General features: G+C 37.5%; 1 protein-coding gene across 1 annotated transcript; it reads right to left on the bottom strand.

The window, feature by feature from the left end:
- Positions 1–5,272: 5,272 nt before the first annotated feature.
- LOC119739933 (sialic acid synthase-like) lies at positions 5,273–11,376 on the bottom strand. Its single transcript, XM_038215074.1, has 7 exons — positions 11,112–11,376; positions 9,838–10,053; positions 8,926–9,078; positions 8,559–8,660; positions 7,816–7,975; positions 7,307–7,413; positions 5,273–6,638 (listed from the first exon to the last, which is right to left on the bottom strand). Exons 1-7 carry the CDS (start codon positions 11,241–11,243, stop codon positions 6,441–6,443), a joined length of 1,068 nt encoding a protein of 355 aa, XP_038071002.1. The 5' UTR covers positions 11,244–11,376; the 3' UTR covers positions 5,273–6,440.
- Between the last annotated feature and the right edge of the window lie 8,188 nt (positions 11,377–19,564).

Below are 19,564 nucleotides of genomic sequence, written 5' to 3'. Positions count from 1 at the left end.
AATTTCCAAAAATAGTCAAATTTTGCCCATTTTTGATGAAAATGCAAGGCTAACCCCTTATATTTTTATTTTCAAAGTAGGTCAAATTTTGCCCAATTTTGATGAAAAATGCAAGGCTAACCCCTTATATTCTTTATTTTCAAAAAAAGATCAAATTTTGCCCAATTTTGATGAAAATGCAAGGCTAACCCCTTATATTCTTAATTTCCAAAAACAGTCAAATTTTGCCCATTTTTGATGAAAATGCAAGGCTAACCCCTTTTATTTTGATTTTCAAAAAAAGATCAAATTTTGCCCATTTTTGATGAAAATGCAAGGCTAACCCCTTATATTCTTAATTTCCAAAAACAGTCAAATTTTGCCCATTTTTGATGAAAATGCAAGGCTAACCCCTAATATTTTTGATTTTCAAAAAAGGTCAAATTTTGCCCATTTTTGATGAAAATGCAAGGCTAACCCCTTATATTTTTGATTTTCAAAAAAGGTCAAATTTTGCTCAATTTTGATGAAAAATGCAAGGCTAACCCCTTATATTCTTAATTTCCAAAAATAGTCAAATTTTGCCCATTTTTGATGAAAATGCAAGGCTAACCCCTTATATTTTTGATTTTCGAAAAAAGGTCAAATTTTGCCCAATTTTGATGAAAAATGCAAGGCTAACCCCTTAAATTCTTTATTTACAAAAAAGGTCAAATTTTGCCAAATTTTGATGAAAATGCAAGGCTAACCCCTTATATTCTTAATTTCCAAAAATAGTCAAATTTTGCCAAATTTTGATGAAAATGCAAGGCTAACCCCTTATATTCTTAATTTCCTAAAAAAAGGTCAAATTTTGCCAAATTTTGATTAAAATGCAAGGCTAACCCCTTATATTCTTTATTTGCAAAAATAGTCAAATTTTGCCCATTTTTGATGAAAATGCAAGGCTAACCCCTTACATTTTTGATTTCCAAAAAAGGACAAATTTTGCCCAATTTTGATGAAAAATGCAAGGCTAACCCCTTATATTCTTAATTTCCAAAAATAGACAATTTTTGCCCATTTTTGATGAAAATGCAAGGCTAACCCCTTATATTCTTAATTTCCAAAAATAGTCAAATTTTGCCCATTTTTGATGAAAAATGCAAGGCTAACCCCTTATATTTTTGATTTCCAAAAAAGGACAAATTTTTCCCAATTTTGATGAAAAATGCAAGGCTAACCCCTTATATTCTTTATCTTCAAAAATGTCAAATTTTGATGAAAATGCAAGGCTAACCCCTTATAATTCTTAATTTCCAAAAAGGGATAAATTTTGCCCAATTTTAATGAAAAATGCAAGCCTAACCCCTTATATCCTTAATTTCCAAAAATAGTCAAATTTTGCCCATTTTTGATGAAAATGCAAGGCTAACCCCTTATATTTTTGATTTTCAAAAAAGGTCAAATTTTGCCCATTTCTGATGAAAATGCAAGGCTAACCCCTTATATTTTTGATTTTCAAAAAAGGTCAAATTTTGCTCAATTTTGATGAAAAATGCAAGGCTAACCCCTTATATTCTTTATTTTCAAAAAAGGTCAAATTTTGCCCAATTTTGATGAAAATACAAGGCTAACCCCTTATATTCTTAATTTCCAAAAATAGTCAAATTTTGCCCATTTTTGATGAAAAATGCAAGGCTAACCCCTTATATTCTTAATTTCCAAAAATAGTCAAATTTTGCCCATTTTTGATGAAAATGCAAGGCTAACCCCTTAAATTCTTGAATTTACAAAAAAAGGTCAAATTTTGCCCAATTTTGATGAAAATGCAAGGCTAACCCCTTATATTCTTTATTTCCAAAAATAGTCAAATTTTGCCCATTTTTGATGAAAATGCAAGGCTAACCCCTTATATTCTTAATTTCAAAAAATAGTCAAATTTTGCCAAATTTTGATGAAAATGCAAGGCTAACCCCTTATATTCTTTATTTGCAAAAATAGTCAAATTTTGCCCATTTTTGATGAAAATGCAAGGCTAACCCCTTATATTCTGAATGTCCAAAAATAGTCAAATTTTGCCAAATTTTGATGAAAATGCAAGGCTAACCCCTTATATTTTTGATTTCCAAAAAAGGACAAATTTTGCCCAATTTTGATGAAAAATGCAAGGCTAACCCCTTATATTCTTTATCTTCAAAAATGTCAAATTTTGCCCATTTTTGATGAAAATGCAAGGCTAACCCCTTATATTTTTGATTTCCAAAAAAAGGGCAAATGTTGCCCAATTTTGATGAAAAATGCAAGGCTTACCCCTTATATTTTTGATTTTCGAAAAGGACAAATTTTGCCCAATTTTAATGAAAAATGCAAGGCTACCCCCTTATATTCTTAATTTCCAAAATTAGTCAAATTTTGCCCGTTTTTGATGAAAATGCAAGGTTAACCCCTTATATTTTTGATTTTCAAAAACGGACAAATTTTGCCCAATTTTGATGAAAATGCAAGGCTAACCCCTTATATTCTTAATTTCCAAAAATAGTCAAATTTTGCCCATTTTTGATGAAAATGCAAGGCTAACCCCTTATATTTTTGATTTCCAAAAAAAGGGCAAATGTTGCCCAATTTTGATGAAAATGCAAGGCTAACCCCTTATACTCTTAATTTCCAAAAATAGTCAAATTTTGCCCATTTTTTTATGAAAAATGCAAGGCTAACCCCTTATATTTTTGATTTCCAAAAAAAGTCAAATTTTGCCTGTTTTTGATGAAAATGCAAGGCTAACCCCTTATATTCTTACATGTCTTAATTTCCAAAATTAGTCAAATTTTGCCCGTTTTTGATGAAAATGCAAGGTTAACCCCTTATATTTTTGATTTTCAAAAACGGACAAATTTTGCCCAATTTTGATGAAAATGCAAGGCTAACCCCTTATATCCTTAATTTCCAAAAATAGTCAAATTTTGCCCATTTTTGATGAAAATGCAAGGCTAACCCCTTATATTTTTGATTTCCAAAAAAAGGGCAAATGTTGCCCAATTTTGATGAAAATGCAAGGCTAACCCCTTATATTCTTATTTCCAAAACTAGTCAAATTTTGCCCATTTTGGATGAAAATGCAAGGCTAACCCCTTATATTTTTGATTTTCAAAAACGGACAAATTTTGCCCAATTTTGATGAAAATGCAAGGCTAACCCCTTATATTCTTAATTTCCAAAAATAGTCAAATTTTGCCCATTTTTTTATGAAAATGCAAGGCTAACCCCTTATATTTTAGATTTCCAAAAAAAAGGGCAAATGTTGCCCATTCTTGATGAAAATGCAAGGCTAGCCCCTTATATTTTTGATTTTCAAAAAAGGACAAATTTTGCCACGTTTTGATGAAAATTGCAAGGCTTATCCCTTATATTTTAGATTTCCAAAAAAAGGTTAAATTGTGCGCGTTTTTGATGAAAATGCAAGGCTAACCCCTTATATTTTTGATTTTCAAAAAAGGACAAATTTTGCCACGTTTTGATGAAAATTGCAAGGCTTATCCCTTATATTTTAGATTTCCAAAAAAAGTTTAAATTTTGTGCGTTTTTGATGAAAATGCAAGGCTAACCCCTTATATTTTTGATTTTCAAAAAAGGACAAATTTTGCCAAGTTTTGATGAAAATTGCAAGGCTAATCCCTTATATTTTTGATTTAAAAAAAAAGATTAAATTTTGCGCGTTTTTGATGAAAATGCAAGGCTAACCCCTTATATTTTTGATTTTCAAAAAAGGACAAATTTTGCCCAATTTTGATGAAAAATGCAAGGCTAATCCCTTAAATTTTTTGATTTCCAAAAAAGGTAAAATTTTGCTGAAAATGCAAGGCTAACCCCTTATTTTCTTTATTTTCAAAGAAGGTCAAATTTTGATGAAAATGCAAGGCTAACCCCTTATATTTTTGATTTTCAAAAAAAAGGACAAATTTTGCCCAATTTTGATGAAAATGCAAGGCTAACCCCTTATATCCTTAATTTCCAAAAATAGGTCAAATTTTGCCCAATTTTGATAAAAATGCAAGGCTTACCCTTTATATTCTTAATTTCCAAGAAAGGGGCAAAATTAGCCCGATTTTGATGAAAATGCAAAATTAGTGAAAATCATTAAAGTTTGTCTCAATAAGTCGATGATTTTTGCCCAAATCTTCAATATTTTTTGGTGTTTCAAGGTCAATTGATGCTCCTCTTGCATCCTGATGCATTGCTGAGTTGTTTGGAAAAAAAGTCATTTTTTTGGCCAAATTTGATCCAAAATGTAAGGTTAACCCCTTGCAATTTTTTTCAATTTTGGCCGAAAAATGAAATTTCTTGAAAGTAGCAGGAAAGATGCCTGAAGGTCCTTGGAAGACATTCCAACTGGAGTTATGGACAGATACAGCATTTAAAAAAAAATTGTAGTAGTGAAAATTATTAATTTTTGTCTAATAAGTCCATGATTTTCGCATAAGTTGATGATTCAACTGCAATCTTTTCTTTAATAACATGCATACCATCTATATTTCACCCATCTCAATATAATATGCTCTTACGTGCCTACTCTTTCAAAATCCATTCAGACTGTTATTGAAACCCCAACAAATAATCATAAAAGTAACTGAACGAAAACAGTTCTAAAAACTTTGAAAAATATCAATCTTGAAACAAAACCACTCATTGGCGTATCAAAACTATTGCAAAACAGAAGCTTTGAATACATTCCCGAAACTAAGCAAAAATAATTGGTTTCATCAAAATTTACAGCAGACTGCTAGATCCTGAGAAAAATAGCAATCCATTCTATAGTCATAAACTTAAGGTCCATGTTAAAAACCTACAAAATATTCTTAGCAGCATGCACAAAAACAAATCGAAGAGTATTTCAATCTGAATCTACTAAAATCAACAATGCAATTCCACTTAGTGGGTTTTTTTTCAATAAAGGCACTGAAGTGTTAAAAAAAATAGATAAATCTTAAAATCATGATTTGTAACCACTATTTTTTTTTGTTTTTGCTTAAATCCATTCACCTTAATTCTTTTTCCTAAGTTCTTAAATTTACTTCTTCCTACATTTAAAATTTCTTTTAATTTCTATCTCGCAGCAGGAAATTGAAGGAAAGAATTGGAGCGAATGTCTTCACAAACTTTTCAATAACCCTTGCTTTGCAGGATTGAGGGATTAATTAAAGTTAAAAAAAAGAGTAACTTATGGCTTCTGACCAGCGCCCTTGAACAAAGATATTGACAAAATGGGGAACCGCCAACGTGTAGAGCTGGACAGCTCAGTTGGTAGAGCACCGGAACGGCAATACGGAGGTCGCAGGTTTAAGCCCCACTCCAGTCAATTTCTTTGTTCAACTGTTAAAAAAAAAAGGTACCGGCTTTCTGAAGAGTGTCGATTATGTGGGATTCACAAAGGAAAAAAATGCCTTAAGAATTGGGGTTAATAGTTACTACCCAAGCTGCGTACAGCTACATATACATGACAGAGGTAGTAAGGAGAAAACTAGAAAGACAATTGAAATCAATTTCATTGCTGATAGTGAGAACAGAACTCACACAGCAGTTTATATTTCATACATCATTCTAGAGATAATGGAATGCTTACAAGCATGTGCATACTTCCCACAAATGAAACATGTTTATGTAATCGCACAGTTGCAGCCTCAATCATGGGAGTTGAAATCCATTTTTTGGGAACAACAAGAAATTTACTTGAAGTTGCATTTGCTGGAAGTATGAACCAGCTTTTTCTGATCCAAAAATTATTATGTCAAAACTCCAATCTTTAAATGACTTGTCATCTTGACAATTAGCCTGGTAAAGTGGTGGGGAAAATGTCCCTGTAAGAGTTCATTCTGTCTGATAGAATCTCTGTAAAACTCAGGAAAATCTTACAGAAAACTGCATCAGTCACTACTTGGCTAGGCAGGACTGTTCATGCCACAGAGCACCCAGATATCGCTTACCAAGACACAATCAGCTCACTGGGTGAAATTTCTGCACAACTTTTCCGAAATTAGAGAGGTTTCGCAAGTGAACTGATACGGTTCGCGTGCCGGATAGCTCATCACTATGCGTGGACTTTTAACGTCATACGAAAGTCGCTATCCCCTACATGTGTACATGGCGTGGGTATATCGTGCGCTACGTTTCGGTGTGAAGCGCACAGTAAACTGCCCACTTTCAACCTCTGTTCCGATAAGTTATTTGGTTAAGAGAGGATAAATTGCTGAACATATGTGCCATGTTTGTGTTTGAAAGTAGGATTTGCCGAAAATACCAGACTTTCATAGGAGGCTGCCATTTTGGATAACTGCTGGTTTTGGTTCTGATAAATAATTGGGCATGTGTGTAGGCCTACAGGATTTGAAACAACTGAATGGTCGATAACGGTTATGGATAGCTAAACATATACATACAGGTATCTGTTCAGATGTGAAGCCTCTCTATTATCATGGTGATGACTTCTATGACTCTTCGCTAGTGACGTCTTCTTCGCGGATCGTATCGTCATATTCAAGATCTCGTTTGATTTTCCGTCCAATCAGACTGTAGATCTTCTCTGGGGGATACCCCTTAGGTTCAGCAACTTTGACAGTCAACATCTCCTCGGTCAGAACAGTGTCTGATGTGATCGGTTTAGCAGCTACAACACTCTTACCGAGCTGAAAATGGAAAGATAAAGCATTTACTTATTAGATATCAATAAGGGAATAAATGTGTGTTTGGCCAGTTTTAAACAGTATGTTTAAGACCGGTTGGAGTCTGGTTGCTGATAATTACCCAAGCTGAAGGCGAGGGTAATTATCAGCATCACGACTCCAACCGATCTTAAGCATTGGGTTTAACACTGGCCAGTCACATATTTTTTCACATACATGTACATAAGTACCCTTTTCGGTTAAAAAATCTAAATTTTTCAGTCCAAATTTCAAAACAAGTCCAAGAAGCTTATGCTTAAATATGAGTTGGTGGAAGCCTAAAAAAACCAAGACAATATGGTCGGAGTACTTGGGCTTTTGCTTACTGGCAGTAATTGGAGTGTTGGAAAAAAAGGTATGCTAACTACTAAAAAAGCCTGAAAATCATCCTAGAATGCAACAGACAAGGGAAAACAACTCCATAGTGCATTCAGGCAGGCAACTGGAAAGGCAAAAATTAGAGAGGAAATTCTAAGCCATACAAGACTATGCAGTGCTTCGTCAAGTTTTCATGGCACAAAAGAGAACTTCAAAAAGGAAACCAGTTGATCTGAGGGAAAGTTGCATGTTTGTACACTTGTAAATTTAGTTTGACAACAGGAGTTTTAAATGTGATTTTCTTGTGTGTGTACCTTGTTATGACAAGCTAGTTCACAGGCTCGCATCTCTTTGACCCTTGACCCTAGGGCTCTTTCAAGAAATCTGATTTCTGCGACCAGCTCCTTCAATTCCTGTGGTTCTAGAAAAAGAAAAAAAAAAACAGAAAAAAGATGAAAAATTAAAACAATCTCAAATGATTTTAAAAACCTCCTAGAGATTTGTGAAAAGAGACTGTCGTGGTGCTGCTTTGTGTAGCCTACTCACAAAAGCAAAGCAAATGAGGGGCATCGCGTATGTGCACTGGTTTGCATACGGTGTGAATACAACAAAATTTCAACTTGCGTGCAAACCGGTAGATTTTTGGAATTATAGACAACTCTTCAAAAGCCATCATAAGTCAATAACAGTAAAAAGTCATCCAGTTTCAAGTCACATTCACATAAACAGTTAAACAGGCATTCCTGTGTCCCTATTTATCAACTGTTATTTGTGCCCTTAATACTTGTGACTAACTGAAAATTGAGGTCAAAATTTCTCTCACCCAACGAGGCTTCATGATCGCTGCCTTTCCATGTCTTATCCATGGTGATGTGTCTTTCTACGACCTTTGCACCCATGGCAATGGCTCCTAGTGTGATGGTTTTCCCACTCTCATGACCTGAGTAGCCAATAGGAATGTCTGGAAACTCCTTCTGATATTCCTGTAGGATCAGACAAAATACAACCAAATCACAGGGGTGGATCCAGAACCAAATTTCAGAATTTCAAAATTTGCAATATTAAACTATATTAACAAAAATGTGTGTGGCTGATCTTGGAGGATGCACAGTTTCAAGGTCTTTCACCGCACCTTGTGTTGTTTATGCTCAGCCATGCATAAATTTAGGCCTAGAGTATACTTGCTTCAGGATGTCACTGGATCTGCTTCAACATATTGACAGTGATTGCTGGAGGATTTTGCAGGATTGAGGCAGTGGTCATCCCTCCAAGGACCACATTAAAAAAACAATGGAGGATTTTGCAGGATTGAGGCTGTATGTTATTTGTTTTACATAGAGGCAGTTGGAGGATTTTGCAGGATTGAAGTTACATACTAGCAAAAATGCATAGGGAGTTCGGGTTAAAAAATAACCTCTAACATAGGGCTTGATGACACAGTGGTTAGTGCCCCGATACGCTGTTTTGCACAGGTCAAAGGTTCATATCCAGCATTTTGCAGCATTAAAAGAAAATTCTTATGAAAAGAGACGAGGGAAACAACCAATGACAAGAGACAAAGATTACCTGAATGATTCTCAGATGCACATCTTCCGGTTCCAAGGGGTACGCGCTGGTACATTGCAGAATACAGAAATTGACGTCCTCTGCTTTCAATGTCTTATACACCTGTGGGAATGTACATAAATAATCCTAGAAATCAGGCAAGAAGTAAGAATGTTATATACACTGAGGTAGACTCTTGAAAAAAAAAGTTGAAATGATAAAAGAGAAAACGGGGATTTGCTTTTGGAACAACTTATAAACCCGTAATTTAAGGCCAATGTTTAGACTATTTCCATTTGAAAAAGAAAAGCTTCTGAATGATTCTGAAGTCACAGATGGAGTTAAGGTTTAAAAAAACCATTATATTTTTTTAGTGAGGATTGCTTACCGTTCTCATGGTGTCCATTGATTGCATTCCTGAGGAGACGACCATGGGTCGTCCTTTCTTGGCAGATCGGGTCAGGAATGGAAGGTTGTTGGTATCTCCTGAACCAACCTTGAAAAATGGCACGTCCAGTTGATGCAGGAATTCCATCGCAGCCTAGGGTCAAAACAGTACACTGGCTGTCATTTCAGTGTTATTGTAATCATTGCCTACTGTCCAGACCACGTTAATGTCTTTATTACATGTGGTCACTTACTCACTTTAGTGTCACTGTTGGGTGCAATCTGGATCTGTGCCATCACTCGATCACTCAGAAATGCACCTACGCGATTCTTTAATCCTCTACGACATCTCAGACTTCACTTCCCTTTTTCAAAACAATCCTCCAGCGCCGTGGATTAGAAGGAAAAGGTGATCGACTGATGGCAGCGCAATGGACTAGTAATAGCAAAGCGCGATCGACCCAACATGCAGATCCACCGATCAGGCCCAACATCACTGTCATCTAACCTATTGTCATTCTAAGTCAGTCATCATGATCTGCTGTAATCAGGGGTGTGAGTGACTACTGATAAAAATAGCTGAAAACAGCTGAAAAAGGTGTAAAAAAGCTGAACTTTGGAAATCTCCTATACTTTTGTACCCAGCAAGTGAGGGAAAAAAAAATGCTAAAATCCAAAACAAAAAAAGCTGAAATCAGCTTTAAAGCTGAGATTTTACACCCCTGTGTAATTTACTAGACCATCCACTCATTACTTGCCATCGTATCCACATCTGTCATTATTCATTTCCAGCTGTCATTTTCAGTGTCACTGTCATCACATTGATGGCATTGTCATTATCCTCATTGTCATTTAGCTGCTATCATTTTAGTGTCACCATCACCATCACTGTCCTTGTCTTCTGTTTACCCACCTCATCCATTCCAGATGCGGTGAAGTAGATCCCAACTTCTGCAGCATACTCCTTCAATTCCTTGTACTGCGCGTGGCTGAATTCCAAGAAACGTTTATGCTCCCCGTAGGTTCTACCGAAGGAGTTTTTGGAGTTGTAAGGGCGTGCTAAGGCAGCTTTGTTGAACTTGTACTGGAGTTCGGACTTCTGGAATTTGGCACAATCAGCTCCAGCCTCCTGTGGATGTAATCAAATAAATTATGTAACGGTCAGAAATCCTAGTACAGCTGACTAAAACAACCGCCATTTTTTATATCTTAATTAACCGTGCTACACTATCTGTCAGAGCAGCAGCTTGTTCTCAAAAACTTTGGGACTTGAAAGAAATTTCCGTAACTCATTTGACAAACAGTCCAGAGCATTTTTCTGTTTTTTTTTATTTTTACATTACCTGTACCACTTATCTGACCTAGCCCTTACAAGCTTACTTTGCTCCAGCCACTCCTACCTTTCTTCCCAACTTTGTAATCCTTGCTCCTCAAATTTATCTGACCCTTCAAACATTTCCTCCTTCTTAAACGATATTTTGCCCGGATGTTTTGTGACTTTTTTGGGGACTTTGAAAGTTTTACCGTGACAAATCTTAGTCTGGTTCCGCACCAACATTGTCGTTGTGACTTCTTATGCACCAGTATTCACGACATGGGAATCAGACCATTTTACAATTTCGAACTATAGCCTGTTTCCCATTAAAAAAATCCTCCAGAGCCACAAATCACAAAAAGAAAATGTAATACTCTGTAAATTATATGTTGGAGTCGATTTAAAATAAAAAAAAAAAAAAAAAATAAGAATATTGCAAATTTTTTGGTGTGAAAAACAAAAATTGAAAATGTCACCTGCAGTGCAGGTATTTGATTTTGAACCAGCAGCTGACCAGGGATCTGTCACTCACAAACTACATACCCTTATCCACCGGTACTAGGCCATCGGGTGCTGCACAACAGTGGAGGTAATTTAATGTGCTGACAAATGTCATGGCTGTATAAAATAGCAGGCTAAAAATCGTTTACTGAACGAAATCTGGCTAAACTAGCTGGCTAAACATGCTAAGTAATATACACTTCCATTTACGTCAGACCCATTTAAGAGCAACTCTACGAATCGCCTATTTTTCCATGTCCAAATGTTTTTGGGGTTTTTTGGGTTTTTTTAAAGGCGATTCGTATACTCTATTATAATAAAGCATCGGACAAGGTCAAGGCCCTTGCACCATTGATCATGTTGATTTGTACCTTTGCGATTTTGATCATTTGCTTGGCTATCTTGATGTCTCCCTGGTGATTCTGTCCAATTTCGGCAATGATGAAGCACGGGTGATCCCCGCCTATCATTCGTCCAGGGGCAAGCTCAAATTCAAGCGGCATTTTGGCCAAGTTTCCTCTGCCAGAAAGAAGAAATAAGATCGATAACGTTCACGTGTAATGTTGACAAAATCCAACCTTTCACACTATAACACTTGACAGGTACCCGGCTGCTGGGCATGGGCGCTGTGTGATGTACAGGAACAAGTTGGGCGGGGCCAGTGTAATTTTGACGAGGCATAATAATAGCTCTTGAGGGCGCTATATCGCTTTTCCGTTGGCTGCGCTGCCATGCCATGCGGTACAATCATATTATTGTTCAGCCTGAGTTAATTATATTAATAAAAGTTTACGAAAATCAATTTCAAGCACTTTATATAATTATGACCCCAATCTCAGCTCCCTAGGGGAATTCAGGTCATTTTCGATAAAACTGGCTAATTCAAAATAGCACAGTATATAACCATCTCTGCCCTCACAGGTGCCGGTGGGAGCAATTAATTAGTGACAGGTGTCTTGCCCAGGGACACACGCACCACAACCCCTGGCTGGACGCGAACCCCCAATTTGCCGAATTACCCACAAGACATTCTTTATGTATGGGGCTAATTAGTTTCCAATAATGGAATAATGCAACGTCACATGACAATCATTAATTTTGCTCTGTGACGGCTTTGTAAACAACTTCAGCTCAAAGATCAAGTTCACGGGAATGTAAGTGACGACTCATTACAACTTGATGGTGGGGTTAGGAATTCAAAGTGCTTAGTAGGACTTCACAACCGCAGTCGGCCCTACTTGCAACCCATGTGCCCCGTCCCTTCGGCCCACTCCTCCCTCGGACATGACATCAAACACAGATACTTATGACGATCGGCTCTATGAATTTCGAATATCAGTTTGAAAACCCAACTCTTTGAAAAATGGGCCAACTACAATCATTCGCGCTCTCTATCCAAAAATCGGATTGGCATTGAATAATCATTCCCTTTTTAAAGTCGTGGAGAGCATGTCTCATTTTTGGAAATAGAAATGCTAGTTGGCTTAAATGTTTGCTAATGTCAGTGAGCCATATCCTTTATTTTGACTACATAGGTTGATTAGATAGCAGATGTGTAGCAGCCATCTTAGAGGGCAATGCCTGTGTTTACCTGGGATGTACATGAGTGAACTATTTGTGCATTCATTGTTACTGAATTAAAATAGCAACAGATGCCCTCTAAGATGGCAGCTACGCATACGGTCATAGAGATACATCACTGTCAACCCTTTTCACTTTTGCTCCTTCAGAGTTGCTTGTAGACCAGCATCAGTAAGCCCACTTTAATTACTTGCGCAACAAAACCTCTAAACGAACAATTAATTAAAATGGCCGGCGCATAATTAACACGCGTGAAAAGAAGGCATAGCGTCGGTCAACCTGTTACTAATGCGACGGCGATGGTTGATTGAAAAACCAACGGACGCAATGGACGAGCACGATCGAGTAAATTATTAAAGAGCAGTCGACGATTAAATGGAAATATTTCACAGTGTTTGGACCCTAGTGGTCAGCAGTCATGCATGTTATTAGCAAATTCCGGAGTCAACTTGTACTGTTATTGTCCCTAGTCTTCGATGTGGTCGAGCACCGTAAAGGACAATTATTATTTTGTTTATATTCAAGCGAGTATTAGAGCGAATGCGTACTAGTGCTAATGTCAATGAAAGTTCAATCGCTGACGTCATCAAATTCGCCTCGCTTTCGCGTGAAGTGTGAACCCACCTTGTAGACTTTAGTTGTGATATCGAAAACCTGTACTTTTGAATAAATTGATATGACGTCATCAGTGGGTAGAAATAATAGAGAAAGAAAACAGATACCACCAAATAGAGAGACGTTTACTACGTGACTCGATTCACTTTACTTTTCATTCGAGGGAGTACGTTTATTCAAAAGCATCAGACTTTAAGACGACAGAAATAAGTTCGAACAATTTCTCTTGAAGAAAATATTGCATTTCTTGTAACGAAGCCATTGGACCCTCAGCCAAAGCAAGGCAATCATATTATTTGGCTCATATTGACTCCGTTTGTGTGGCTGGCTTTCTCCTCGGTTGTCATTTTAAGGCCACCATTATGTTTTTAGTTATATTTCAAGAATAACATCTTGATATGGTACGAGGTAACATGAGGTTGCGTTGCTTCTCTTATAATGTGCAAGATGGAAAGCTTAAAAAAACATCTTCAGCAAGATTTGCGCAAACAGTGACACCAATTCATCAGAACTTCATCTAGTCGTGGATTCAAGGAAAGTAAGGGCGAATGGTCAAAACATGGGTTCCATCTCTATCCCCAAGACGTATATTATTCATGTGTGAAATCGAGGAATCGGTTATGACTTGCAGTAATCCGATCCGTGCATTGCCTGCGTGTTGAATTCGATACGCACTGCATCATACATATCGGAACATCTCTGGATGATATTCCATCCCATGTTCTGATATGAAACCCATGCTAGAAGGCGCCTGTGAGATGTAGGGCTGACTTTGATTTGTCACGGAGATTTCAGCTTTAAAGTTCTCCGGGCAAGCTTCTTCCGGCCGTTATCATTGGTAGACCGTAGACAGCTCGAGATCAAGCCTCCCAAATCGTGCCCTAAGCTCCCTTGAGAAAATCTGTATTTCATCTTCGGTCAAGCCACTGATAGGTGAACGAGACAATGTCTCATGAGAAATAATTGATATCATTTTTTTTGAATTCTGAATGTACAATAATGATAAATTTAATAATGAATGGTTCCTGTAAAAAAGATTTGCCATTTTGTGGAAAATTTTATCAGGACTTTCACAGAAACAGATTGTTTTTACTAAGCCAGAGGGAAATGAAGAGTATCTTTTGAATCTTATGAAGACCCCGACACTGTAACATTGAATAATGCCAGTTCCTCTCACAAACACTATACTCCGACAAAACCGATGACCACTGCACTAAGACAAGTCTATGAATCAAAGCAAACCATACTCTAAGTCCGCACTGTTTGAATTATTAATATCTTCAATCCATATTTTTTATGGCAAGATGGAGACAGTTCCTGTGGATATATGGCACTTATCGGAGCTAAGGATCTCTGTCTCTTAAACATACAAGTGAAAGAGCATTACCTTGCTTCTCAAGTCTCATCACAAATTCCAGTCTTGAGGCAAGAGTAGGCCTAATCCTAGAGGGAGGCAACATATTTGTCCGGAGAAGCTAAACCATAACTCCAGACAGTGTTTTTTGATTTTCTTAATATTATTGGTTTGGTTTAACTACTGTAACCTTTGAAGGTGTTGTTTTTTTGTATTAAAATAACCTTGTCTCGTGTTTAATATAATTCAATAAAATTATTCTAAACATGTATTGCCTCAATATAAGTGTGTTGCTGGTCCGGAAGCGAATCCAGCATGTAGCGAAGAACTCCCCGAAAGTCGAAGTTCGCCAGGCAACTGATGCAAGAATGTAAATTGAATGGAATTCATCTTAGGCGGAACCATATGCATTTAGGAACCCATTGCCCCAGTAACATCCCGAGTGAAGAAGACGCGTGACAATTCGCTGCCAGCTAACATGATAATTTAACCTGGTCAATTTGTAGACCGATCGCCCCGGAAGGGATTTCTGCTGGTTCACTTTGCCTGATGTTTTGCATATTTCTCTCGGGGATGTAAGTACTTGACCGAAAGCATTTAGGCTAAGAATGATGAGGAATATATCAGAAGTAACGATTGAAATTTCAGGCTTAGCCATATGCCGGTGGACTTTGGTAGAACATTCTGCAAAAGAAGTGCTTAAAAAAAATCTGAGACCAAATTTTGCTGTAGGAACACTCTTAATATTAAGTCGGGTTATTTTGATAGTTGTAATTGAATGCAGAATCAACACGGGCAACGGTGTTCTGACTGCATGTGGGTCCAGCGTGAGGTGGAAATCTCCCCCGAGGGATGCAAGGAGGATACACGGGGCATGACTTCGCTGGACTGTCCAAAAAAAACAAAAAAACACCATGGTTTATAGGCCTATTCAGTTGCAATTTCTGTGTTGATCGGGCCACTCTGAAGATTTTATTTCAGAGTCTGAATTGAAATATTACACATCTATATTTAATATCGCGATTTGGCAAATCAGTGAGGAGCTGAAAGTCGCTCGAATGAATAAATGAAACTCGCAGTACCAAACAAACATCCTGCGATGTTCTTGTTAGTAATTATTTGCGTTTCTGCAAATAGGTTATTAAAAGGGAAAGGAAGATGTTTTGTCAGGGAATGGTCCATCAAAAGAGAATTATGAGGATTGGCTATGATTTTGAAGTTGTGTGTGGAGAAGTATATGATTTTATTAAATGTCTATTTATTATTTTATTAGCTATAACTTTGATTCCTTTCTATTTAAAAACTGTGAACAATTATTTAAGCTATATATGAAATGGTCGATAAACATATATATTGATCGTGACATTGCAGAAGTTTTATATCTTTAAAAATGATAAATCAATAATGAGTAGTAGGCCTTTCACTTATTAGTGGTGATAGAGCTTAGGTGTACGGGGTGAGTGAAAGAAAGTGACCGAATTAGAAGAAAAAAATATTTAAAATAATAATTTGCTATATGTCATAAAAAAATTACACAGGGATAAAAAGTACGGACATGTCTTGACTTGTAACTGTGAAAAAATGTACTTAATTTGCATACTCTATTGCCAAGTTATGACTATTTAATAAAAAGATCACAAAATTCAGCTGTCAACCGAAATCTGACAGTAAAAATAATGTTTCAGTCTTGACTCAAATTATTAAAATCCATTTGTATTTGAATGCCTGTGTGTAATCTGTAATTCTCACTCATACTTATCAGCTCAATAGCTTCCTGTGGCATTCCATGAACAGCTATAAAACAAATCTTCTAGTAAAACATGCCTTACTTCTGATAGCATTTTTCAATTCAGTTAGTTGTTTTTGTATTAATTCAAGACATAATTCATTCAGACATAATTCATTCAGACGATATTAAATTTGATTGCTTTTAAGAAAAAAAATCATTCATCCAGGTCACTTTGTTTTGGACTCGGCCTGTATAGTCCAAGAGTGTGCATTATCAAAGACTGGACTTTCCCATGTATCATACCTTGTGTCAACCCTTGTATCACCCCCTGCAGCACCCCTTCTCTCACCCTGATATTTCCCTAAAATGAAAATTGATCTTTTTTCTCTTCAATAACTGACCCCCTATGAGGTGTGTTGAGATGGCAGCATCTGTCTTTCATGTGTGCCTGACTGACAGAGAGAGAACCACAAGACACCTGAATGCAAACCCACAAGATGAAATCAATCGGTTAGCCAGAGGGGTCCGAAAAAAAACCCCAGCAAAAATGAGGTTATTTCAGTACTTCCGCCAGAAATCGATGGTGATTATGTCCAGGTCTGATGGTCAAAACACGTCGACTAAGTCAGCCATCGCGTTAACAACACACCGCGCGGGATGGACGCTTCAGCTAGCCATGCACCGCACGCAACGTGAACATGCAGCTGCCCTGCACTTCCCGCCCATTATTTCGACTCGGTGCAATTTGTAGTCAAATCCGACGGACCGTAGTTTTTAAATTTACCGAGAAATCTGATTTAGCCTTGACGGAATGTGAGACGGGAACACACGATAAATTATTCTGACTGTTCATTATTTAATTCTGAAGAATTTCAGCATTATGCGCCACTCCAATCAAGATGTCTATAAATAGCATCCAGCTAGTCAGGAAATTCGCACTTAAGCTATAGATTGAGCAGGTGAAATTAAAACAGTGAAATGACTATTTAAAGAATGGCATTTTAACGCAAACAGGGGAAAAAACAGGATGTACTAGCGGAGTAACAGGAGGGTTCCAAGTTGATTTTCGTGGAACGAAACGAAATCACATATCAGCAAAATAGAATGACAAAATTAAGTCTTATGTGTGCATCTACACTCTGTCTCCATTCGAAAAAAAAAAATCTCAGATCATTCCGATAAACTTGATTGACGAAAGGCAAAGATCTTTTCACAGCATATACCCTGAATGGTCTTCATGTGAAGATTAGCGGAGGCAAACATCGGAAAGAGGAATCACCTTCATATCCGCCGAAAGTGTTAACCGTCAGCGGGGGATATTACGAGTTACGACCCAAATGAGAAGCTTTTTTGAGTTGCCACCACGCTCGCGCGCAGGAGATTCGCGCGCGCTCAATGCTCCTTCGACCAATAGGCTTTCAAATGTACACGCGCGTCTCAAATTAAGAACGCATAGAGTAGACGCGTCTGAAGCTGGACGTGGCGCCGATCGGCGATCGCCGGATTAATTACCATAGAGCATCGACCTACTGTCCCTACACGACCTCTACTGACCGTAGAGGCAAGATGATGGACTAATCTCTGGTCTGATTTTTTTTTCTAATTTGTCTAAGAGTATTGGTCTTTTGACCGAGTAGAGGACGGATCGAGCACATTACTGTTGCATGGTCTGGTCGATGACTCGATGTTAAAGGGCAATAACTTTTTTTTATGAAAATGCACCTCGATGTGCGTTTTGGTGCCTATTTGCCAGTTTTTATTTGTATGCTTGTGCGAATTTCCATTATGCGCCTTTAAAGTGACATCACAGCAACAGCGCCCTCAGTTGCCAGGAAAAGCATGAACACCTTTTGTTTTGGTTTTATCATGCGAATTTATATTTCCACATCATATTCGACAGCGGAAACATTGACGTCGTATGCCTTAAGTGACATCACAGCAACAGCGCCCTCAGTTGTCAGGAGAAACACGGAACAAATTAAAGGTGTTTTAAAAGTGTACTTTAAAACAATTTGAAAAGTATGTCTCGTAGGTTACATACATTTGAGGGGAATGGACATTTGCACAAATGACGTTCCAGCGTAAAATCCATGTCATGAACCCTTTAATCTCAGCCCGAAATCTTCCAAAATACCTCACGCGTTATAACCCGATTTGCACCCAGCAAAGCACAACACGGAAATCAGGTAGCGTGGTTTGCCTTCTCCCTACGTGTCACTGCGTCTTGAGATAACACTGATCAAATCACTACAAATCACCTTCCAGTCGACCCTAAGACGTGGCTAGAAACTCCTCCGATGAAATCTACATCTTGGGTCCGGAATGAAGTTACCTACTATGCTGACATACCTCTAGCACCTTTTTTTTTTAGTTAAAAAAAAAAAAAGAATTGGATTTTTGGAAACTATAGGCCCTAAATAGAAAAAATATACAAATTTATTTTATGGACAAAATGTGTAAACGTTTTTAATATAAGAATAATACGTATATACCTTAGAAGTAATTCTTGTCAATTAAATATAACCAGAATGACTGCGACGATATTGCCCAAAAGTTCTATATCTTATAAGATTCCTGCTAAAATAGCGTTTGATTTAAATCCAAAAGAAAAAAAACCCGATCATTCCATTATGTTGCATGGTCATCATGGCGTCAACACATGTTCAACGGGTGTAGGCAGGCTTTCAGAGGTAATGTATAATAATTGTATGAAACGGGGCGTAGCTTTATATAGATTAGCGAGATTAGACGGGAAAACGAAATGTACTTTACCAGAATACACTGGACATGCGTTTATTTTGGTGACGAAATATAAGAATGCATCTCTTCGAATGCATTTTCGTTTGGCGCGACTTTCTCATGCATGTATTTGAGCTGACGGGGACAAACGGAAGCCGTTCCATCAATCCATTAGGCTTGTATCATTTTACATCTTAGCTGTTAAGAAGATACTCAAACGAAACCACATGTTTCTTTTAGCCAATCTCTCCCTGTGTTAGGGTTTCCATAGGAAACCCAAATCCGTGGATTCAGCCTCGTCTTCGGTTCTCTTGTCCTTTATCTGACGTCATATGACACCATCCTTCTGTTTTTTTCTGAACTGGCAGTAACACGGCTAGTAATTCACTTAGGGTCGGTTGTCCATTAGCGGACTGCGTAGGGATTAGTGTGAAGCTTGACGCTTTCACGGGACAGGACATCTTGGCTTGACCAGAGAGTAGATGCATCGGTAACCTCAGAAGATTCTAAACTGATGAGAGAAGCTTCTAGATCGATGTATGGATCAAGTCCGGATTATAAACGTACCCGTGGAGACCAAGGACTAAAGGACATCACACCAGAGGCTCTGGATTCAATGTCACCGGGCAGGACTCGGCATGACTAACACAATAATTGCCCTCGCCTTGGCCATTTGCATACCACTTGCGACTTGAGTTAATAAGCTGGGAATTCAGAAAAAAAGCCAGTCTTGCAGAAACGGAGCGAATCAAGTGTGAAAGTGACAATAATTTCCCTGTGGAATAACGGAAAAGGTCGTGAAAAAA

Source organism: Patiria miniata, unplaced genomic scaffold (assembly GCF_015706575.1).
Source record: "Patiria miniata isolate m_02_andy unplaced genomic scaffold, ASM1570657v1 HiC_scaffold_4, whole genome shotgun sequence".
Taxonomy (NCBI): Eukaryota; Metazoa; Echinodermata; class Asteroidea; order Valvatida; family Asterinidae; genus Patiria; species Patiria miniata.
Note: the sequence above shows the minus strand (reverse complement) of the source record. Positions and strands in the feature narration are given on the sequence as shown.

Excerpts from the sequence above, each read along its gene's own strand:
- LOC119739933 (XM_038215074.1), bottom strand. The coding sequence starts at position 11,243 with ATGCCGCTTGAATTTGAGCTTGCCCCTGGACGAATGATAGGCGGGGAT. Across the intron at positions 9,079-9,837 it reads CCGCATCTGGAATGGATGAG|GCTGCGATGGAATTCCTGCA; the intron begins GTGGGTAAACAG and ends TTTTGACCCTAG. Across the intron at positions 7,414-7,815 it reads CGATCATGAAGCCTCGTTGG|AACCACAGGAATTGAAGGAG; the intron begins GTGAGAGAAATT and ends TTCTTTTTCTAG.